Source organism: Mastacembelus armatus, chromosome 6 (genome assembly GCF_900324485.2).
Source record: "Mastacembelus armatus chromosome 6, fMasArm1.2, whole genome shotgun sequence".
NCBI classification, from domain to species: Eukaryota; Metazoa; Chordata; class Actinopteri; order Synbranchiformes; family Mastacembelidae; genus Mastacembelus; species Mastacembelus armatus.
This window is the reverse complement of record NC_046638.1, coordinates 11,634,653-11,659,347: the sequence shown is the minus strand read 5'-3', so window position 1 is coordinate 11,659,347 and position 24,695 is coordinate 11,634,653. Positions and strand designations below refer to the sequence as shown.

The 24,695-nt window shown below is 40.0% G+C and overlaps 1 protein-coding gene across 13 annotated transcripts in view; it reads left to right on the top strand.

Moving 5' to 3' along the window:
* The window catches only part of mef2aa (myocyte enhancer factor 2aa), a 54,376-nt gene that overhangs the window by 3,732 nt on the left and 25,949 nt on the right, over positions 1 to 24,695 (top strand). For all 13 annotated transcript variants that reach the window (XM_026312024.2, XM_026312025.2, XM_026312035.2 and 10 more), the window contains exons 2-3: positions 13,674 to 13,889; positions 20,413 to 20,616. In XM_026312024.2, the coding sequence (XP_026167809.1) occupies positions 13,836 to 13,889; positions 20,413 to 20,616 (258 nt within the window). In that variant the 5' untranslated portion in view covers positions 13,674 to 13,835. The remainder of the gene's footprint in view (positions 1 to 13,673; positions 13,890 to 20,412; positions 20,617 to 24,695) is intronic.

Sequence of the window (24,695 nt, the reverse complement as noted above, 5' to 3'; positions counted from 1 at the left end):
TTGACATGTTACAACTTGTTAAGTGTATTTTGTGCTGCTGCATCGATAAAATCCTTCATATTTTATAGACCGGCAGTTTCAAACTGTGTATCAGAATCACTGAAGGATTATATTCATTTCCATATATTTAAAAATAATTACTTTGCATTATCCTTGATAGGAAATAGTATATATTTTATTACTTAAACCACATTCCTCAGCTATCAGGTCAAACCAATGACATAATTTATCGTTAAACAAATTCTTCAAGGTACTGCAGCAGTATTAAAACATACTTGTATGCTACTTGTACTGTTCATTTTATGTTATCGCTGTTCTGATGGCATCTACACTACCATACCAGCTGGTTGCCAGTGATTTCTAAAGCAAAGCATAAAGCACCCTCTAATCTGCAGTCATTAGCCTCTGTGCTGCCTCAGGCCTGTCGTCAGTAATGGGCCTTGTTGCTCATGATCTACATCACGTGAGCTCTTATGTCTAATGTGTGGATGAGAGATTCTTTCAAAGCTGCTGAAATGAATATAGTTTTTACAGTTTGTGTTGTATATTAATCAAAGGAATGAATCTCTCTGTAAAGACAGATATTTTCAATATAAATGTCTTTCTCATGCATGTGGTGAACTGTTGATTTAACCTTGGAGACCCCTAATGCTCTACCTTTACTATTACACAAGCGCACAGGGAGAGGTTTGATAATATAACTATTAAATTTTGCCCTCCATCATTTAATCATGGATAGGATTACATGGTAATGCAAGATAGGTGGATGATATTTTCCACTGTTTATTAAATGTTGTAGCCTTGTTTGTGTGCCCCATGTGTGTCTCTGTACATGTGAGTAAGAGTAAGAGTGTGTTAGCTCAAGTTCTCAGTGGAAAGGGAGAGATGAGAGGTGGTGACGGTGTGAGGAACGAGCAGCTGCAGCATCTTTTGCTGCACTCCTCATCCTGCTTCAATCTCAGTGTCTCAGCTTCTCCTTCCAGGAGAAATGTGGAGTGTGTGGGCGAGTCGGATCTGCAATTAACGCTGGTTGTCAGAAGGAGAATGCTGGCGTTTACACGATGTCTCTGAATCACTGAGTGAGAGTCTTTCTCCTCCACTCTCCTCCTCCCAGGACATGTTTCCAAGGAGGACAAAACACCAGAAAGCTGAAAGCCAAGGATGTATTGAATGAAAAATAAGAGCTAGAAGCAGAACGTTCTTAGTCCAACAAAGAGGATAGTGTTTCTTTGATTGTTTGGTAAGCCAAGATGTTCTCTTTTACTCCAAATTATCATTACAGCTAAAAAGAATGGTTTGGGTATGACTGTAGAACAATGGTAGTATCTGTAATATTACCATTGATTTACAGGTATGTCGTGTATTTTTAATCTTTAACATAGTTACAGATCTATTTTTTAATCCTTGCTTAATTTAATAATATTATCTCCAACTCTGAAGGCAGCCATACAGGCCTGGTTGTTACACTTGTACTGCACATTTGCGTTTTGCACAGTTGAGTTTTTCTCTAAAGAGTTGGAACATGTTAAATACAGTTTTTTGCTTTCTAAAACAGACTAATAATAAGCTGCTGAAATAACAGAAAGCTTGAATAAGACAAAAATGAATCGCATGCATTGCAATAAATAACTCTTTCTTTCTTATAGTTATGTGTTTTTTTAAGATAACTCAAAAGCGAAACAAAACATTATTGGTATAATAATAATCACTGACACAGTGTAAGTGTTCAGCTTTCTCTTTAACTAACAAAAGCATCTTAGTAACATGATTCATTGTTTATTAGAGCTCCATCATCAATATGGAGATTCCAGCATTCTCCTGTGAGACCTGGAGGTAGGATGCAGAATCTTGAGCCTGGCAGATAATGTTTTAGAGTACAGTTAACTGTAGACTGTCCTCTGTAGACTAAAGAGGCTTTTTAGCGAAGACATATCTGTATTATTAATATATAAATAATAGTTTGTTTAATCCATGCTGTTGTACAGCAAACTAATAATCAGACTGCAATAGTAAATTAAAAATTTGTTAGTTTGAGTAAAAAATGAGATGCTTTTCTGTCTGTGTCTGGTTAATAGTAAATGGGTCACTCATGTGCTTTCAAATATCTGGAGTGTGGGCGTCATGGTGGGCCTTTTGTTATCACTACTGCACTGAAAGGAGTTTGTGGGTTTCATTCCTGGTCCTCTGTGTGTGGCTTTTATATGTGCTTCTCATATTAGTCAATATGTCCATGTGCTGTGATCTAGAGCCATTGCTCTAGGCATGAATAATTACCAGATGTAAGACAACAGTTCTTTGCGAAACTATTTAAACTACTGTTTCACATGTGGTGATTAATTCACAGTTAAAGAAATATTAAAAGTTAAGGAAATTTACTTTGAAAAGGAATTTTTAAACATTCCACTGTCAAAGTAAAAATCACTTTGAAAAACTTTGAATATTTATATTTAGTAATGCCATGATCTGTGGCAGAAAATAACGAGATTTCTCTGGCCATCGGAAACTGTGTGAGCTCAGAGGGTGACTGCATTCTTCGCTGAGGCACAGTTTGTAAAGCAAGATAGCTAGCGGTGACCTTTCAACTGTCCTGCCCTTGACTGAGACCTCTGGTGGTAAGCCACCCTGTTTGGCTCACTCAGCACATGTACTGCTGAGCAGGACAGAGCAGCTTAAAGCTGCGCTGTCTTTTCCTGTCGCCCCTGCTCTTCTAAACGAGGCCTGACTGGAGGTCTCCTCACCTCTTCAACCTGGACCACACAGGAGAATCAGCAGGACGATCCTCAAGCAGAGCTGCACTCTAAATCTGCTGTTAATCAGCTTTCGCCGCAATGATCCTATAGTCTGTCTCTCACTCAACAGCCATACTGGTCACTAACAAACCCTTGGCGGCACATAGCCACTATAGCAACAGTAGTATCCAAAAACAACGCAGTAATTACTTTAAATCTTATATTTTCTATTTAATAGCCTCTTTTTATAAAGCACCATATATTATTTCCAGTTCCTATGGTTTCTGCGCTTTACAACAGTTTGGCAAGTGTAGTAGACACCTTCTTTAATCTCATGGGCAAAAGAGCCACAGCATATGCACACTGTGGTTTGGGAGGGTCGGTTGTGGATGCATGTTGTGGAGCAAAGGTGATGATTTTGTGAAGTCGAGTCATTTAGCACCATTCTAAGAAGACTCCTCCTCCTTCTTGAGCTTTCTGGAGTGCAAGAGAAACCACAAAATTATACTGTGCATCATCTCAAAACTGAGTGGGCCACACTTAGGAGACATATAACCCAAATGTGTGTGTCCTGTGGTTTGACCAGTCATTACTTTATTGCTTGTTTTCTTATTGTTGTTTACATGAAGCAGATGTTTTTTTTTTTGCAGGAGATGTAATAATGAGTAAATATGTTATTATGTTATACGGTTAATGCACGACTGATAGTTGAAAAAAAAGTTAAGAAAGACATCTCTTTGCTGAGTTGCATTTAAACTGAATTTTAATGAAGCTTTGAAAAAAAAAAACATAAATCAAAGGAATATATTATAATCTAATTTACCAGATCAAAAGATCTCCCATGATTGCTAATATACCCTATCGTATTGAATTCCTGACGCTCGACTGTAGATCTTAAAAAGCATCTCTCACTGGAGATTTAACTTCTCTGGATTTGTGTAGAGTCGATTAAGTAGAGGCATCATGAACACACAAACAATTGAATTGTGTGCAAAGTAAACTTTCTTCAAAGTCTACTAAGCTTTGTGCGAAGAGGCTGTTTACTATGTTGTTGCAGAGTGCTAAAATAGGTGATATGAAGCATTACTTGCAGCCTTTTTTTTAATCTAGCCTCCTGTTACGTTACACAAGATAGTAAGTAAAGTCCATGGAGCAGTGTTATCAATGGCTAGTGCAAGTACAGCTGTAAGATACAGTGAGCCCATTCACATTGTAAATGTCCAGTAGCTGCTGGAAGGAAGAACTGGATCTCCTGCAGCTGGACTGACCCTGTGTTCCCCCCCAAACTGCAGGAAGGAGCTCTGGCCTGTGATATCCTTGTTTTTGTGAATGTCTGAGAAGCCCTGTGAACCAGGACAGCTGGGGGGATGTGATTCCTCCCATTATTTTGTAGCACACATCAGCCGTATGAACAGGGAAGGGAAGTGACCCAGGCCCCTGTGCTCTCTGCAAGCTGCTCCAGTCCACCACAGGTCTCTGACTTGCAGTTCAAAGTTGTCTTCCTCTGGGCTGTGCTCTTAACAGCGTGAACACTGTTATGCCTTATGCATGTTCTTTTTAGCTAGAGCACAGGTTCGCTAACTGTTGTATGTTTGGCTGAGATACAGCATGTGTTCTTTTTGTGTGTGGAGATTGGGGATGATAACGTTGTTGTAATCTTGCACACTTCTAAGGAAGTGTAAAGCTGGCCAAGTATGATTTTCACAAGCCATTGTGTCATTTTTATATTGCTGCTTTCGTTAGTATTTTTAAAGGTAAACAAATTTCTTGTCTTTTTGAATTAAAGCCAGCCATAAAGTATTGTCATTGCATCTCCACTCTCCAGATCTCAGCTCTCTATAGTGTCGCTGTGATTGAGGTGCTGAGTCTGCCCGCTGTTTCTGCGTCTGCCCGTCTGTCTTCTCCCCTTCTCCCAGTCCACTTTCCATCTGTGTGCTGTAGGCTGCAAATCTAAGTGAAAATGGTGTAGTGTTTCCAGGAGTAAGCTCTTCCCAACCTGTATTTATGCCAGACTTTGTTGTTTTTGATTTTATTTCACTCTCCCTGCAACTGCTGTTGTTGGTCCAACTTCCAGGGGTGTTCAGAACGTATATACTGTAAGGGCTGAGAAGAGAGGCCAGGCATCCATCATCAGCCGTTGGTTTCAGAACCAGAGGCTATCAGCAAACAGTCTGACTGAAAAGATTCCTGGAGAGGTGGGCAGTAGCGAGGCCTGTGGGGGTCTCTCCCCTCTTTCTTTGCCTCTGTCTATCTCTCTCTCTTTCTATCAGTGTTTGCACACAGTGTTCATGTGACAGCTAGCACACATCATCTGATTTGGTATAAGCTGTGGGTTGTAGCTGCAGAAATACCCCTTAGATTATTTGTTTGTTGAATGCCAGTTAGTGATGTCAGTAGATATTCAAATTGTGAGAAACCCTCACAGAAATGGGTTTCAGCCTTCCAATTAAAGTCAGTTTACCTAGCAATTTAAGTAAAAAAGAAGTTGTGATGTGCTTTGCACATTTTCTTTGGTCCCATCTGCTCTGTCTAAATAGGACTTCCAGAGATAGTTTGGTGTTGTGGACTGCTGTTTGCTTTTAAAACAAATCATTTATAAAGTAGACTCAGAACATGCATTGGTAATTCATAATGAAAGCAGTCTCCTGATGGTACAGAAACCTAATAACATAAAACCCCATGACAAACATTTTACAGACCCAGATTTGATACATTTTCCTGCCATTTCCAGCCGTTACGTGTCACTCTGTATTTTCAGAAATGGGTAAGCAGTTTATTTGAAATATTTTACATACAGTGAAATATATGAATCACAGGTCTGTAAGGGATCATTAAAAGACTAATTCTGTAACATAAAATCATGAGAAAAAGAATCAATGCTACTTTAACTAGACCTTTTCACTGTTGTTATGACTCATGGCCATCCTCGCTGCTCAGATTGCATAAACCTTTTATGTAATGGAACACTGTGGGAAAGAGGCATCGAGTGGAAGATAAAAATGGGAAGAGAAAAATCAAATATTTATTCTGAGCTTTGTAATTTTTTTTCCATTAAAAGCAGACATTCTCTGCAAGCAGACAGTAACTATAATCCTAAACAATATGAGCTACATGCATGTGTACCAAAAACTTGTTTTTTGGCTCTGCTTACTATTTATTTTGTTAAATCTGCCTGCTAATCATCAAACATTGGGGGGAGAATTGAATATTTGGGATCTTGGTGTCTAATCTGGATCTTCAGTGTTTCCAAAGATGTGTTGAGATCGGGTAAATGTGCTGTTGCTGAGACACATTATGCATGACGTCCCTAATATCCTTACACTGTGGATTCCCCCTGGAGGAAGATTTCAGTTCATCTTCACTGTTTACCATTTCTGAGTTGCAGTCTGCGCAACATCAAAAGGCTGCCATGGCACTTAACACAGCTTGCAGGGTTCCTGAGAGGGTGGGGGACTGTTGCTCCCTATGGTGTTGGCATTATTGTTGTTCCCTGGTGAGAAGTCCATCTGATGATAGACAACCATGCAAATGGACACATGCCATCATAAGATATCAGAGTACAGCGTCACTGTAATGTTATGCAAATTTATAAACCTCTAGGACCCTGCATGCATGCATAAGTGTTTTTTTGGGCATTTGTGTTTGTGTGCAAGTGTTGGAAAAACACAAAGTCAGAATAAAAAAAAAAAAAATTACTCCTACAAAAAAAAAAAAAAAACAACAAAATAGTAAAAACTGAGAATAAACTCACTCAGATATGTAAAGTAACTTTATCAGAGCAAAGTGTGACACAGGAGGTGTTAACATCCATAAAGAGCGCTGAATACTGATGTACCATGTCAAGATACTGACTTGTTAAACTGACACACTGTCAGAAGGAATGTTGGTGATGGGGGGCTTTTGCTCAGAGATATGGTTTGCTAAACCAGCGGCGCTGATATGGAGTGAGTAGTGAGCCATTAGTCTGTCAGTTGCATTTTGTGATTTTGTGGACACAGTATAACATAGGTAACTGTAGACTGGCTGATTAGAAGTGATTTCTAAGGATCAACGACATAACCTAATGGAAAGGTTTCTCAGGTATGTGTTAATCTGTGCTACTATGAGAAATGCTGTACAGTTTGAAATTCTCATGTATTAAACATTAGATATTCCCAAAAAAATTTTAAAAATGGACAAATCCAAAAGGTATTTGAACACTACATAGCACTTGTCGGAATGAACTGCCAAAAATTGAAACTCTATATATATTATATTATATATATATATATATTCCTCTGTTTTTTTAAAGCACAATATGCAAAAAATTAACACATCTTGTATGAGTGTAATACATGTTCTATTAGCTATGTAACCCCAGTATAATGGCAGTAAATGAGAGGGACAAACTGGAGCTATTAGGACACTATAGTATAACATCTATGATTTCTCTATTGTCAAGTACATTCATTTTTAATGAGACATAATTCATCACCCTATCCTTACATCAAGAAAGTTATTATCAGTTTCTTTGTTCATGAAAGTTTCACTCAAATATGCATCAAGAGATTTACCTTGAGGAAGAGAATAGCTTTTCTACATGAAATGGATATAACTGTTAGGAGAGGGTCATCTCTTTATCCTTGAGAAACTGAGAATCCATTCATTGGCTGGGCTCGAAAACCTGACTGACGCAAATGGATCATTGGGAATAGAAGTGTCCCAGCAGTAATTATGTTACAACGCTGCTGCCGCACACTACCACAGAGGTGGGATGGGATGGGCACAGGGTGCTTCTTTTAGTCTTGTTTCCCTTAAATCTTTCCACATAGTTAACACAGTCATACTGTCTTCTGTCTCCCACTCGCTCTGTCTGACGCTCCCTCGCTCTCTCTCTCTAGTTTTTGTTCAGTCTCTCCTTCATACACACACCTGCTATCAAACCCAAACACGTGAAGTGCAGTGGAAAGTTTCTGACTAACATTTATCCTGCTCTGACGAGTAAGTGTTAGATCCCTCTGTTGAATAATTCTTACAGTAAAGAAAAAGTTGCTAGCTGATCATCACTTTGCCAATGTTGTCTCCCTGGCCTCTATATTTCTGCCTCCTGTACCTTAAAGCTAAAGCAAAATGTCTGTTTAATTTTTTTCCTTGGTATCCAGGACTTTGCGGCACAAAGTCAGTTCAGAAAGAAACATGAAATTAATGTAATGTCAATGGCGCTTTCTCATGAAACCCCAAGGCACTTAGTCAAAGTCACCTTGCATAGTCCTCTCATCCCCTGACAGCAGTGTGAGAGTGAGATGGAGGATGTCTGTCTGGTAATGCTGTCAGCATGTGATGTCCTTTGGTTATTGGTTGTTATATCTACTCATTGTCATTCAGATTTTGAAGATTGGATACATGTCCAGTATTTTTTTTGAAGAACGGCAACATTTTTGTTCGGACCGCTTCATAACGCGGCCTACAGTGAAATACTTTCTCACTGAGAACAGGTTCATCCTGTGGGGTTTTCTTTCCTTTTGATGTCATTTTGGAGGTGATAAGTAGCTTTCTGTCTCCTGGTCCCTGTCTTACAGCACCATCCCCCTACCCAAGCAAGGTGCTAGCTGCATGGAGGATTGTTTGAACTTGCATTGATCCAATGTGGGATTACAGCTGGGTCATTGGAGAGTTGGACTGAGCTACCAGTCATCAGGGCAGATTAACCACTTGCTGTCTGCTTGGCTGCCATTTCAGTGCAGGCTCTCACTGCTGGCTTTTTGACTGTCCCTACTGTGCAGGTCATTGTCTCCTTCTGAGCAATGCATTTGTCTATTTTACTTTATTGAGTTAGGTTTCGACTGATTTAATAAAATAAGACGAGAAAGACGTGTGCAATCTAATAAAAATCAGTTAATTTTATAGTCTCGACATTTTGGTCAGGGTTTTCCTTTTGTGAAGACATGCATGTATGTATTTGATCTTCCTTTTAACACCTTCAAAGTATTTATATCATAATCATTTTAGCCACTACTTTAAAGTTATTTAATTTAGTCTCTGATATGAGAAATGTCACCCAAAGCAATGTTGTACAGAGGAAGGGGAAGTGCTATAGAAGCTCCATGTTTTGCAGACTGCCCCACCTCTCTCTACATTTTTCAAAGCCTCCTGTTTCACTTTTTTGTTCGCCTGCCCTTGCGATAGCTCTTATTAATTATATCTCATTAGTTGCCTTGGAAACTGAGGTGAGAGAATGTATAGCATGAGTTCAACGAACGAGAGAAGAAAGAAGAAAGGAAGAAATCATGAGGAAAAAGCAAGAAAGGAAGAAAAAAGAAGGAAAGAAAGGAGGGGGTGAAAAGAGGGGATGGAGAAAGTGGTTGTTGAGGGATCAGCCATGTGTCAGATTAACATCAGGAGACATTCACACTAGTGATGCTGCTGAGGCCACAATCCTGCCTTTCACTGCTGGAGAGGGAGATAAGCGCACTCTCACAAAAGGGAGAGCGTATGAGAGGGCTGGCTTGCCTCCACTCCCCTCAGGCCAACAGCCCCATTTACAGGTACAGCGCCTCCTGATGAAAGCAAGAACAAAGAAGTGGATGTTCATTTCCTACCACGCTGGTGCAAAGGTTCCATTGAAACAAATTGGTAAAACTGTGGATTTAGGCTGCTTTGTGCTAAGTCTTTAGGCTGCCAGGAGCTAATCATAATGGAGCCATAGTGTTGACACTTTGAGTTCGATACACTTAAAAACGCTGTCATGGATTATTTCACAGAATCCCCATATCAATGCACATCAGATTACTGCATGAGGTTTGCATCCTATCAGAATCGTAGTTCTGTCATAACCATGTTGTTTCAGTGTATATTAACTTGTGCTGTGAGAGCTGTGATTCATTCTTATGTAACCATTGGAGTGTTTGAGTAACAAGGAAAGGTCTCTGCCTACTAATTGTAAAGTGAGTGGCTCAGAGCAGCATGTGCACGTCGTCCAGTCTGTGTAATGATCCTTCCAGTAAACATAATAAGTACGCAGAGTGACACAGCCACAAGAGATGAGCCTCTGTTGTTGTTTAGTCTCGAACTTAGAGTCAGGACGATAATAAGGGGAAGGAACAGAGGGGGAGGGTGTCCCTAAGGTGGTCCCTCCCTTTCTTCCTCCTTTCCATCTCTCCCGGGCTCCCTGTGACTCCCCCGCACAGGGCATGCAGAAGGGTCCTGAATAACAGGAAGTGGAGGGGCAGGAAGCTGAGTCTTGTCTGCCCACGGCCTGTGGTAGGATACTGAGGGTAACGCTGCCTTGCACAGGAAATGCAACTGTCACAGCTATGCTCAAGACTTTGGCTGCTGTCCATCACCTTCAAAGAAGTGAAGACATACTTACCACAACTTGTTGTGTTTCTTTAAAACAAGTCAGACTAGATGAATTTTCAAAAAAACTCTAGTATATTAGATATGTCTATTTGGACATTTGAGATGTACATTGGCAAATATTACAGTGGTGTAGATTTTTGGGATGTAAGATAAATTTACAGAATACCATTGGCCTTATTTTTTGTTCATCAGGGAAACCCTGCAACATAAATCTACTATGTAATTGGGTGTTACTTTTTATATAGGACAACAGTTGGGGGAGTAATGCCTCAGTGTAGTGTGCAGTGAACATTGGCTTACAAGCAGAGAGAGTGGGGGGGCTTTTGCTGGATCCAGTAAATACAATGGAAACTGAATGTTTTATTGAATGTGAAAGGACCAGGCCTGTCACCAAGCCACCTAGTGTCTCTATATGGTTCCTCTTATGAGGCTAGGAAGGTCCTCCCCTCATTTTAACCAGTATCACACATTGTGATAGATGATCAGTGAGTCTGGTTAGACAGTATTGTAATGCTTAGTTACTTACATACGTATACTGTATACTGTACAGTATGTATGTGTATACAGCTACAAGTGTGTTTAACAACAAGGCATAGATTTGTTGTGTTAGACATGTCCTATTGACTTTCTGTCAAACTGTTGTGTTTGTTCCTTTGGTGACATATTCTTTGCTCATTGATTATGTATTGCAAATGTTTGGTAAGCATCTTTCAGAAGTGTTTATATCAAAGTGAACTTGTATCATATCAAGGTCCTTTAAAAGCATATGCAAAGAGATGCTGTTATGCATTGTGCTGCATTGTATGTGCAAAGCAAAGATGCACCGATACGTTTTTTTTGTTCCATGATACTGGTTTCAGTACCCAGTCTACTGGCTGATACCAGTGCTCTGTTCAAAAATGCAATATTAATATGCTAATGTGTTATAGAAATACATTTTAATGTGATTAGTTATAGATCTTAAAAATAACTTTGCATGCCTGTGCATCTATATTGAAAAGGCTTCCCTTAACATAATTACATGCTGTTCCTTTAAAATGCATTTACATACAGGAAATAGTTTCAGTGATTATGCATGTTATCTTACCACTGTAGATGAATGGAGTGAAACAGAAAACATCATTTAATGTAGAACTGAGACTTCTGGCTTTTATTTGATCCCCTCAACAAGGTCTGTATTGACACCAACAAATTGGATTGATGTATCACAAAAAAGGAGTAGGCGACTGTAGTAACATAAACAAGGTTAATGACGTCAGCTTTCCCTGTCACGAACTACAGAGTGATATGTTATTGAGGTGGGACTTTTGCAGTGGTTAGCGTGTTCCTGTTCATATTGAGTTCACAACTATTAATCATGTGGCTGTACTTACATATTTACTGATGTGTCTTGATAGCCTTGCCTTGTCCTGGTCATGCTTCCAGGTTTAGTTTGCACCCTCTATTTTCTCGTTACATTTATCTCTGTTTCTTAGACACATTACAGCCAAACACGGAGAGAATGAGTCCACAATTTAGGTCATAAACAGATATTCTGTGCCATTCTAACACTAAAGAGACATCAGAGTGTCACACACAAACATGTACTCTGCCACAGTACAGAAATTGTTCTGTGTAATTTAATTTGATTATTTGACATATTTATGTGGGTAGTGGTGCCAACTGAAATTTTGCCACTTCTTTGCCAGTTCTGGAGACTGAAATGGCATCATTTAAACTACAGTGAAGTACAGTATGTTGTGATGTGATCAACCACAGTATTAGATTATAGTGATCATTTAAATCCTGCAAATTAAATTTTGTCAGCAACATGTTTTTGATTTTGACAACCTTTTGATGAATGTGGACACAAACTTGGGCACGCGGCACACCTGCAGTCTGAGAACCCCAACAGCTTGCCATTTTTATATCTCTAGACCTGAAGTGTCCTGCTGTGACAGCTTGTCTGCATAAAGACAGGAAAGAGTGTGTGCATGTGTGCATATGTGTGAGAATGTCTCAAGTTTTTGTGATGTAGATGTTCACTGGAGTTTTATAAAATGAGCCAGACTGCAGCGTTTTGGAAGAATAGATCATTATTTCAGATGGGAAATGTTGCTTATGCTACATTACACTGATGAACACATTTACATGCACACACTCTCAAAGAACAAGGCTTTACTGTGGTCAATTTAGGTCAGCCTCAAAATTTTATGAATACATAGACCAGAGTACCAGAAATTGTAATAACTGCACTGAAAGTTTTGATATTATATAAACACAATAAATAGTTATGAGATAATCAATTTTTGCAACTTGCACTACTCCCCAGAATATACCTGAGCAACTCTCAGGGACAGGATTGTTTTTGTAGGTTTTATTTGTACAGGGCCTCCCACTGATTCGAACACTGCTTTGTCAGTTTGTGTGTGAAATGGTGAATGAGCAAAAAACATCGTTATTCTCCCTGGTATGTTGTGATGTGGTTTGGGGAAATTCTTGGTGGGGGTTCAGGCGGTTACTTTCCTGGCTCAGTCAGACATGCGTGGGTAGTTAGTGAGGTGATCTCAGTCAGGTTTGCCTACAGTGGAGCCCCAATTCAGACAGCCAGACACCATAATGCCAGTTCATCTGTAACCCATAATAACTGTGCACCACTGGAACTGGTCATTTCTGTTTTCTTTGCCAATTCGGCCACTGGCTTCTTTGCCGCACAACTGCTGACTGCATGTAATGCCCTGAGTTGTTAACCTTTCTACATTTGTACTCATAGAGGAAGTGCAGTTGTTTAGACATTTTCTGTTTGCTGGGTGTAAATGATGGATGTGGCTCTAGGGAGGGGGATATAGTTCTTCTTGCAGAGAAGCAACAACAGGACAGACTCTGATATTCCCTGGGGATCAGTGTGGTCTGAACTAACTGGCCAGGTTACAAGCTCATGTGAGAATATATATCTCACCATCATCATCCCCACTGGCTTCTCCAGCAGATTTTACATAGACTAGACTGGGTACTCTCTTAATCATAATAAGAGCAAAGCTTGCATCAGGTTGGGCCAGCTCAGGGAGAGTGAAGACAGGTAGACAAAACAGTTAGAGGTTAAATGAATCTGATTACACTAATAAAAGCAAAGTTAGACATTTTCTTAACAAGGGCTAGATGAAAAAAATGTGTACACTTTCATGTCAGATAAAAATGAAGCTACATCCACCAGCTGGCAAGCTTACCGTAGTGTACAAACTGGAGGGAACAATTATCTTGACTTTATCCCAAGGTAACGGAATCCTCACACCTGCTCACAAATTAACACACATTATTCTGATGATTTATTTATTTATTTATTTATTTTTTGAGAATGTATTATTAAAGCTCTGGTTGCCAGTTTATAAATTTCAATACAGCTTGTCAGTGAGTCTACTATAAATGTGAAACCACCTCTCACTGACTTCAGCTGTGGTTCAAGCGGCTAACAAGGGAAGGGCAGGCCATGTGGCTCTCATACTTTCTGAATGCGTTTGAGAAAAGAACAAAGAGCCCACCAGTTTGGGCTTTGAAATGACCAAGGAGCCATCATTGAGTGTCAGGTTGACTTTCTGTTTTTCTCTCTCTCTCTTGGACCTCCTGCAGATTGTGGCCTGGTGTGCCGAAGAGCAAAGAGTGTACTGAGGAGAGTGAACGAGCACGTACAAGAAGTGGGGCTGTTGCACGATGTGCTAGGAGAGTGGAGAAGGAAAGCTTGTTGTTTTCTGATATTGTTGTGGTGTCAGAGAGACTGTAAAGGACGCAGCCATGGGGCGGAAGAAGATACAGATCACCCGGATCATGGATGAGAGGAACAGACAGGTGAGTGTCAGAATTTATCTATCTATCTATCTATCTATCTATCTATCTATCTATCTATCTATCTATCTATCTATCTATCTATCTATCTATCTATCTATCTATCTATCTATCTATCTATCTATCTATCTATCTATCTAATGTACAATATCATTACACTGTTTGTAAAATTATATCCCTCATGTTATTTCAGCCTTTTTTGCAAGATGCTACTGTATTTTTTGTTTGTGTCTTAGAAAATAGCCTGCACTATACCTGCCTGAAGGTTACAGACTTCCTCTGTTTTCCTTCCTGCCTTAGACCACAGCTGTCATGGTGTGCATGGATCTAAACAGACATACCTCCCTCCCCAAAGTCCCAGCCAGCTGAACAGGGACCATGACATTTCTTTGTCAGTGCGGTCGTATTTACAGACATGATTCCCCTGCCACCCTGCAATTTCAGAAGTTGATGAGGCAGCAGGAGTGCTGGGCGGCAGCGGGGGCCTCAATGGCGTGGGAGTGAACTGAGGGTAGCGAGAAGCACAGCAGGCCGCCTGTGGCCTTCCCACACTGTAGGGCTTGTCCCTTAGCCTGGCAGCATGGCTGGACCCCTTTGCTGTAACCCTGTGTGTTTGCAGCTGTTTGGTAGTAATTAGGAGCAACCACTGCACCACAGCACCCTCTCATTTGCAGGGTGGGTCAGCAGGACACACAGCACCCTTCTCTGACTTGGCTACACTGGTCCCAGCTAGCCACAGAGAGGGAGAGAGCTGGAATTCATTCTGTCTGCTCATGTTAAATATAAACTCCTAAACAGCAAAACACTGTACAAAACAGCCTGGGTCTGTTTGAAACACGAATAACAGGCTTGGATATCTATAGCAGGAAGGCTGGGTCTATTTCTTTTTTAGCTAAACTCCCGTTGATTTAATAGCTACACCGTGAGTGTACTTTTTGACAAATTATACCAATTAATGAAGATGCGTAGGTTTCCCGTATTCATATAGAACACATCTTGTTAATACCTTCTCAAAATATAATTTGCATTCCTTCACAGGTGAACAGCTTTTTGCTGTGCACACAGAAATATAATAGAGGTACAGTAGTGCTCGCTCTCCCCAGGGTATTAAGATGATATGGTACTAGTTGTTCTGTACTTGTGTTGTGTTTGTTACTGTGAGTCTAGCAGTTCAGTGATGTGTGACAGAAAAATCCACACTATGGACCAATTATCGGTATAACACTTGGATGTTTGTGGGATCCAAACAGGAGGGCAGGTGAAGAATCACTCCTCTCCACATGGCATCCACACTCTATTTGATGACCTGTGACATCAGGAAAAAAAAAAAAAAAGTAAGAACAGGGTATCATCTGATTGCTAGGTGAGCAAGTTAACCCTTTAAATGACCCATTCTTTACAGTGTATGTATTAGGGTGTGATGGAAGCTATTTTGTTATTAAGTGGAGCTGCAGAGAGAGACATTTGCTTGCTTAGTATTCTGTCTCCCACTGATTGCATCACATTTTAAGTGTCTTACTGTATAATGTGTAAGAAAGTTTATCAGCAGAGCACAGGCATTTCAGGTCGCATTTAGTTGTTTTTAGCTGGCTCAGCAGAGAATCCACTATGACAATAGGCCGTTGTGCTAAAATAAAGCTTTGGTATAAAGTGATGTATGTGTGTGCATCTTTTTCTCTTTTTTTTCATGGGCCATGAAGCACACAGTGCCATCTCCCTGGGGTGTGCTCCTAACCAATGGGGAATAGCCATTAGCATCTGTTTGAATCTTTATCTACGCCACTCTGCTGCTAGTTATCCGTACTCATAGCATTAAAATGAAAGAAGCCCTTAAGAGGGCTAATTAGATAGTATTGCTATATGGGATGTTGTGTAGGGACAATGGGGGCTCCCTTGCATTATTACTGCAAGTGCTTTAGAAGGGCTGTTAACCTTTCAGGATTTATAATGAGTGTGGCACAGGCTGCAAAGGTCTATAACTGCACAGTCTATCAGGAATTGTGATTGAGAGACAGGTGGTGAACTTAGTTGTTTTGTTTGTTTGTTTGTTTGTTCGATTTTTTTTATTACATTACCTACAGTGTATAATGACAACCCATTTTCATAATTCAAAGTAGTGAAATGTGTTGTCCAAAAATGATAATAAAGATAATAGAGATAGATAATAATAAGATAATAATTAACCAAAACACTAAACAATTGTTGCTGTTGTATAGGTAAGATTTTTACGTGCAGATTTTACAGTTGCAAAAAGGTACAGAATGAGACAAGGTAGCAGCGGCTCTGCCATGCATACTGTGGGACAGTGTTTCTAAGCCATGCCCTACATAAATGATGGCCAGCCAGTATAACATACTGATTGCAAGTACTATGCTTTGAGTCACAGATATACGTGCATCACACACAGTTTGAAAGACACTTATATTTTTCATTATCTCATCACCTTTAGATATATGTGTACAGTGGTCTTACAGTGAATTCAGGGTGACCAAGGTAATTTAGCCAAGAAAAAGGGAGGAGTATTTGTTGCATGTTGCCTTGACAGGTATGGAACTCGTGAACTGCACAATATAACAACAGCAGAGCCAATGGCAGCTCCATATTCAGGGTCTGTCACCTACTTCTCAGCACAGCTGTCATGGTTTGCGTGGATCTACAGGAGGAATGGTGGTGGAGAAGGGAAGGTACACAAAGTCTTGTAAGTTAGTGTAGGGAAAAGGCTGGTGTAGCCTAGTGAGTGGTGTCTAGTGACGTCCTCTGGATGCCATTAAGCAGGCTCACTGGGGGTAATTGCCCAAGTCATTAAAAGTTTGATGATTTTGCTGCTGGGTGGAGGGTTGCCTGCCCTTGCTGTGGCTCATTTTGGATTTTGCTCTGGCACGTCAAATGCCTGTGGGCACAGAGCAGCTTTCTCTCTCTCACATTCTCTCCAGGGAGCAACACTGCGTATACTTTCCATTTTTCAGCCATCACCCACTCCTGAAGTTGTGAGCTGTCACCATTATATTTTTGACAGGTAAAGAGCGAGTTGATAGACAATGGTAAGAACAGAGAGACACTATTAACTGTGACAGCCAGTGCGCATATTGTTTTAGATAAAACTTCGCTGATGCAGCAAAACATGATATCGGATGATGTTGATTGTATTTTTTCCTTAATACAGAGAGGTTGTACCTCGTAATGAATCACTAAAAACGCTCACACTTTTATATGCAAAATTATTTATGAGTTTAGACGCACACACACGCATCACACTTTGTCCAATGGCAATTAAAAGTTTTCACTAAATTAAAAAAGCCAATTATGCTTAAACTGGATCATACCCTTTATTGATTAGAGATATTTCTAGGAAACCCATCCATGTTTTCTTAACAAGTATGCCATTCTCTCCACTAAACAGGATCAGTCATGGATACATGAGGTTTCAAGGTCAAACCCACCCAGTGAACAAGGCCTTTGAACCCTCAGCTGTCCGCATGGGGATCCTGGGGCTGTACTCTTTCCCAGCGAGAGTTGATCTAGGCAGACAGTTGCGGTGGCCCTGGCCTGTCTCCTAGGCCCACACACTCTGGCAGTGCATAGCCAGGGCAGCAGCTACAGGGCCTGGGTCATTCTGCCAGCTGGTGCCAGACCTCTCTGTCTCTCAAGCTTGCCCCCATGTCTGCCATGGGGGCCGTCAGAGGTGACATGAGGTTCTAATAAGGCTGCTAGCTCCTTGCTCCTCTGAAGGTGTTAGTGACTCAAGCATCTCCTGCCATGCTCCAGTCACAGCTGCACTCTTAGTCCCAGATGTCTTGTTTGTCATCTTGGCACCTCTGCCTGAGGACAGACATTGATAGACCCTTTGATTGACAGATGAGCTCTGTATAGATGTGTGTCTGGGTTTGTCATAGCATATGTTATTATATAGTGTACAATTTTCTGTGACAGAGTCTGTCTAGTGCAGGATGAAAACAATAAAACAAAAAATTGGGAAATGGCAGGAAAATCATGAGAGACAATGACAAACACATATTCACTTATAAACATATAAAACTCATATCTAAAGTAGAAAGAAATATACACATATAAGAGCTAAATTACTGGCCTCAATTAAAGCTCAGTAAAACAGGTTATTGTGAAGCACTGGATAAATTGGAAATGCAAAAAAGTGTGAATTGTGGGCAGAATTACCACCTCAGTTTGACATTGTGAGAACGTCTTAAAAGGTCAGAGTTTTCAGCCTGGCACCATTTAAATGAAATGCTAGTATAGTCACTGATCTGTCTAGTTTTGTGTGAGCTTTTATAATGACCTTATCAAATAGAGAAAGTCTGAGTCTAGTTTAGTGGAAGTTTAAATGGCCTCCCCATGCCCTGATACTGAATGTCTCAGAACAAATGTAAGATGGTACAGTGCGTGTTACAACATCAGCTACAACAACAGCTTTACAATACAGATGCTAATCCCGTCATCGTAAATTACACAAATTAGTCAGGGAGCTACATGTCTACCACATCTTACTGTAGGAGCAACTCAATTTTTTCAAACCACATTGAGTGTCTTTGTGGGTGTTTTTTGACTTGAATCATAGGAAAGCTCTGCCAGTGAACCTCCCACTTGACCTCAAGGATGTCTGTGGTTCTCCACTGTCTCACCAGTCACCCCAAAGAAGATGATATGTAGGGGATATATATTTGTTTTGTGTTTTGACTTAAACGAATTTATATTTTTATATCCTAAGATTAGGAAAAATAGGGTAAAGTCCAAAATAGTCTCACTTATTTTCCTTTATAGGTATCTGTGTAAGTACAGAAGACTAATGTGGCTGTCACCTTTAATGGCAGTGTGAGCAGCAGCTGGCTTTCGTACAGGTATAGTGTCTGTGGCTGGGGCGAGAACCGAGTCTCAGTGCTGTTGCTGAGATTGAAATGAAGCGGTGCCTGGGTCAGCAGCCCTGCACTCAGCACTCTGCCATGCACCCAGGTGGAACAAAGTCCTCGCTCAGCGTCTCATCCTGGGCTTCCTGCTGAAAGGTGACATCTCCATGGCTTAACAGTCACATTCATCTGCTAAAGAGCATACAATTTGTTAATCATTTTCCCACATGACAACCCTGCTTTCCAGTTGGTTAGGCAAACAAACAAATATTCAAGCAGGCGAATGGAGTGGGCGTTTAGGTGTGGGTGTTAAGCCAGAGGAAACTAGTATGAGCTGGTTAGAAGAGCAGATGCTTTAACTGGGTAGAACCAGACCTGAGTCTGGTCACAGACATTACTGTATGTCTTAGCCTCTTCCACATAGTAATCTACCTTGAGGAAATCATTGGATTGACATGCACAAAACCACACAGTGCATTTTATTTTCATCCAAACTTATTTGAAGACTCTTATGTTTTACAGTTTTCAAGGAAACATGCCATTTGATTCAGCACCTCCTGTATGCCAGGAAATCGTGTTTTAGGATTTGGTTTGTATATGAGTTAGACTAACACTGGTGCATTGAATGTACAGTGACATGTGAATAGGCTCCTTCATGTCTTCTATGGAAATAATTATCCCGTGTGATTACCTGGAGTGAGAAAAATTTGAAATACATTTATCACAGTTGGAGTGACCCCACTGCCTCAGTGGTTACACAGATACTATGCAACACATAGGATTATACTGCATTATACCAGTTAAAATGAGGCTATAGCCGCAAGCTGTGACCAATTAAAGTTGAACAAAGCCAGCTCATCTGCTCAACTCTTAGTAGGTCAGTGAAGTTGATGAAGAATTTTCTGTGGGTGAGTGCAGCCTTTACCAGAAAACTCATTTGCCACTTTGTACTGTATGATACACAGTTTATGAGGCACATTCAGTTAAAAAAAAATTACAGTAAATCTGAAGCATCAGTTTCACAAATGTTTTGGTTTTACAATTTTAAAACTGCTTTATGCAAACAATCACAAAACCAAAAGATAAAAGAACATGCACTTTTATCCTCCCTACTTGCGAATAATGTTTTTCTCTTGAGAAATCAGTGTAGCGTACTGTAAAGAGGTGGCGTAACATAATGACACATGTGTATAGGTCTTAGGCAACCACAGAGACAGAGCTGCAGAGATACAGGACATAAAGTCACTTTGCAGTGAGGGTTGCATTACCATTGGAGTGATGTATGACCTGAAGTCCCATTCGAGGGCTCATGTTACAGGGCTTATGCTGCACTACAGAGATAGCTTTCCGTATATGGAGTCAGGGGCTACAGTAATGTATGGAGTCCTGTTGTTGCCAAATCTCTGACTCAGCTCGCTGACTTGTGCCTCTAACCCTGACCTCTGGCCTGATAACTAGACATTTTAGACATGCACTATGTTATTGCAAGAATCCCTAAAGGAGGAATGAGCTTGTTATCTCTCCCCTTGGTTTTTGTAATTGTTATAATAATTCTGATCTAACTGTTATTTTCCTGGATCAGCCTGTGGTGTACAAACTCCGCACGGCAGTTTTAGAGAAACCTTTTTCCTCAACATTATTGTTTTTGTTTTCTGTGTGCTCCTCAGGTGACCTTCACAAAGAGGAAGTTTGGCTTGATGAAAAAGGCGTATGAGCTGAGCGTACTATGTGACTGTGAGATAGCCCTCATCATTTTCAACAGCTCTAACAAACTGTTCCAGTATGCCAGCACAGACATGGACAAAGTGTTGCTGAAATACACAGAGTACAACGAGCCCCATGAGAGCAGAACCAACTCTGACATTGTAGAGGTGAGTGAGTGTCACTATCTTTGTGAGGGAAAATTTTCTTCCTTCATATCATTTTAGCTTTTTTAAACTCAAGGTGATCAGCTACATGTGTGTTTTTTTCTATATATAACAGGCAAAATTAATTAGGAAGATATTTATGTAAACCATAAAACCAAAAGAAAAAAATACCATATTCTCCGGACTATAAGTCTCACCGGAGTATAAGTCGCTTTTAGCAAAAATAGCCTTGTTGAACAGAAAAAAACATATAAGACACTTTGGTGTATAAGTTGGATTAGTAATTATACTAATTGCAGTCTAAATTAGCCTATGAAGAACGTAGCCAGGCATAACAACAAGCAGAAGTGGATTACGATATTCATAAATCTGTGTCAAGTGATGTTAAAAAACTCTGCCAACTTCGGGGTTGGGAGGGTGGCGTGTCCTACTCCTCTCTTGGGTTTGACTGAATGCCAACACTTTGTTTCAGCTGCATAGTCTTCAGTATAGCTCTTTATTTTGGATGCCATTTTCACTTGTGTTACACTAAGAGTTAGAGTTTAGCATGAACATAAAAGTTTTTTAATTTTTCAGAAGTATAATATTATCTTCAGTTGAGTGCCATCTAACACTAGTGACTGTTCGACAAAATTACTGTAAATATACACATGTAAGTCACTTTGCTAGTTAAGTCCCGCTACAAGCCAGAGGAGCAAAAAAAGTGCAACTTGTAGGTTTGTTAAGTGCAGCAGGAGTAACATACAAGGGTGAACGACAAGTAACAGTTTCCTTCTAATAAGTATTCAGATAGGGCACAGGAGGTCTGCAGTCCCTGATAAGTTCAGTTTTTTTTGTGCCCATAAACTGACGTGGAAAACCTATCTCTGTACACTCATGCACATGGTAGCTGCTGACCACCACTGTGGCCCTGTTTCCCATAGATATTGTACCTGTAGGGCACAGTTCTGCTGTAATTCTTCATTACAGACATCAGCCTAGCTATTGCTGCAGTATTTTCCAGTGAAAATACAGTGTTTCGTGCATTCCATACTGCGCTATAAAACTCGACAAGCACTTGAGTTTCCTGGCAGCTCCTGTATGCCCGGTGACTAGCGGAAGAGTAAGCCACTTGCAATGCCAGCAGGCAAAATCGTCGGCCAAAAGAGTAAAAGCCATAGTAAATGAATATGATTAGGAATACATCCTGTTCCAAACATCTTTCATTGGCATGCATGTGGTTTCTCAGCTTATTCAACAGGCTATCTTCACTCTGGCTAAATGAAAGCTCATACAATGTAAATTAATGCCTATTGGGAAAATCATGATGCTGTTGTATAAAATTGCCCATTCATTTGTAGACTATTATTTAAAATACACTCAGATAAACTTTTTCTGCACAGGGATGTTTTTATTAGATTCTATGACTGCTGCATTGTCACTACCTACTGCCAATTGTCCACTAAAACAAATAATTTTTATTGTAGCTTCTTAATTAAGAGACATTACTAGTTGGGTGTGATGGTTGAGACTGAAAATTTTCAAGAATCCTAGCTTTGGAAAAGACTTCCACTTGGAGGAATTAGTGAAATTACATGCAGCATAAAGGAGTCAGCTGTGGCCCATTATCTTTTATTCATACTGCTGCTGCTTGTGAATTACCTGCTTGGCAGAGCTGCTGGAGAGTGCTTTGGCATCCAGTAGAATCATGCAGTCTCTCCTCCATCAGGGGCCCTCAAAGCAGAGCAGGGGCTCACCTGCATAAAAAATACATGGATACATTCTTTACTTACGTAACAGTGACCACAAATTTGTTTTTGCTGCAACTCTGGAAGTTGTCTCATTTTAAACAAGGCTTTTCTGCAAAAGCAGCACCCCATGCTCAGAACCATTATGGGTTATACACTGCCTATCAGTTGGGTCATACATCCCAGATTTTTATATCACACACTGAGGTCTACCAATGTATGTTTATGTTGACAGCATGGTGTAACTGGAATGTGCATTGTGCATAATGTAGCAGCAGTGATCCCATGCTGATTTGCCACTTAGCCCTTCTGGCTACTCTCAGGAAAGCTGCCCAGTTGCACAAAAGACAAGAACAAGCCGCTGTTGTCCCAGCTCATTTTGGCCAGCATCTTTGCAGATATGCACAAATCCCCCTCTGCCCGGTGGCTACATGGTCAAGGTTCACAAGTGAAGAAGCAGAGCAGAAGTAATCAACCCAGTCCTCTTCACATCATCACACACAACCCCACTATTCACTTGGCCACAGAGTCAATGTTGGAAGTGGTTGATAATCTGTGGAAGCTACAATTTGTTTGCATTTTAAAAGAAATCCTTGTCTCAAATGTTTTGCTGATAGCTTTTATATTAAGCACGTTTTTAGTCTTATTGTGCACTTTATTACAGCTGTACACTATATGGAGTTTCAGATTCATTTGAAGATTTAATTTGAATCTACCCAATCCCCCATTTATTTGGTTCAATTGGCCTCACATGAGGACACTTAGACTGGACACTTACCCAACTTTTTAAATTGTGTTAAAGCCATCTTTGCCACGCAAACAATCATGTGCTCATTTGTTCTGTTTGGGAGGCCAGAAAAACCCTCTCCCACTTTTCATTGGGAACTTCACTCTGTGTGAGAAACAAAATCAAAGGTCACATTCCCGCTCAGTAGTACCATCTGTAGATAAAGGCTGAGCTGTGCAGTGTGTGGGAGAACAGTATCCATGTTTTCCACAGATGGATGCATGCCTGAGCCACAGTTTGATAACCCAGTGGAGGGCTATGGACTTTGTGTCAAACTTGGCTTGCAGTCCAAAGCAGAGCAGTAGGCTCAGATTTTTTCTTCTCTGTGTGTGTTGGTGTGCGTGTTTGTGCGTTTCTGCATGTGCTGATAGCTTTAACCTTACCAACACTCCAGGCGACAGGTGAACTGATGTATGAAATCTCTCTTTTTATGTCAGACAAACCCTTTGTAATTTTTAAACAATATCAAAATCAAACGTTGTTTTCTTCATAGATGTTGAAAATATTTTTTTTTCTCAAAAATATATAGTAATGACATGTCTTTGTCTTACGTTACAATAATTAATTAAAGAGTATTAAATATAGTTTTGGGATTGTATTCATGTATTCTATTCATGACCGAAGGTTTTATGTCATTTCTATTGTCCACCTTAGTGAATTCTGTTTATACCACAAATGAAAATGCTGCTGTTAGTCATTAGATTAATCTAATAATATTTACTCTTCCTCTTCCCTCTGCTAGTAGAGCTAATGAGATTTTGCTCATTCTCCACTACAACCTCACGCCGTTCTCCTGCACACAGAAAGATCCCTGTGTCTCCAGGAGACACGTTGAAATCAGACCGCAACATCACAGGCATCATTTGGCATTTTGTGTTTCTCTCCTTGGGCAATTCAATTCCATTAAGGTGGATAGGATAAGTTACGATTAATCATGCTAAAAATGATCAGGTTTTAACCCAATTTGAGAATGCAATTTTAGTAAAATACCAAGATCTCATAAATATGACTGCATCATGCACATAAAATTGACTTTTCACTGTTTTTTACCCAGAAGATTTGTGAGTGTAAATAACCTGAAATCATTCATAGGGAAATCCTTCTTATCTTCCACATAATAAAGAGGGTTGGCTATTGTTATTGTGACTTGGGCAAAACAGACAATTCACCATTTATTTTTGAGAGGAGACCTGCTCTCCAAAGACCACTACAGCAAGTGGAAATGAGCATAAAATTATCACATAATTTCCATTAGATTTTATTCAATGATCACTATCAAGTTTTGTCATAAATGGAGCTGTATTAATCATTCAATAAGATATGGAAATTTTGACCATTACTGAATGTCAAGCTCTGTTTTTTCACAAAATCACATCTTTCTCCCTATTTTGATTGTGAGTTTCAGTTTGCCATTCATAGATTTCACAGGGACAAAGCTAAATACACAATTGCCACAACTGTTTGTGATCATATTCCTCATTCAGTATAGTATTTTTTTTTTACCAGTGCAGACAATAAAAGACTTCAAAAGTACCTTTTCAGTGACTTTCAGTTCTTAGAAAAATACA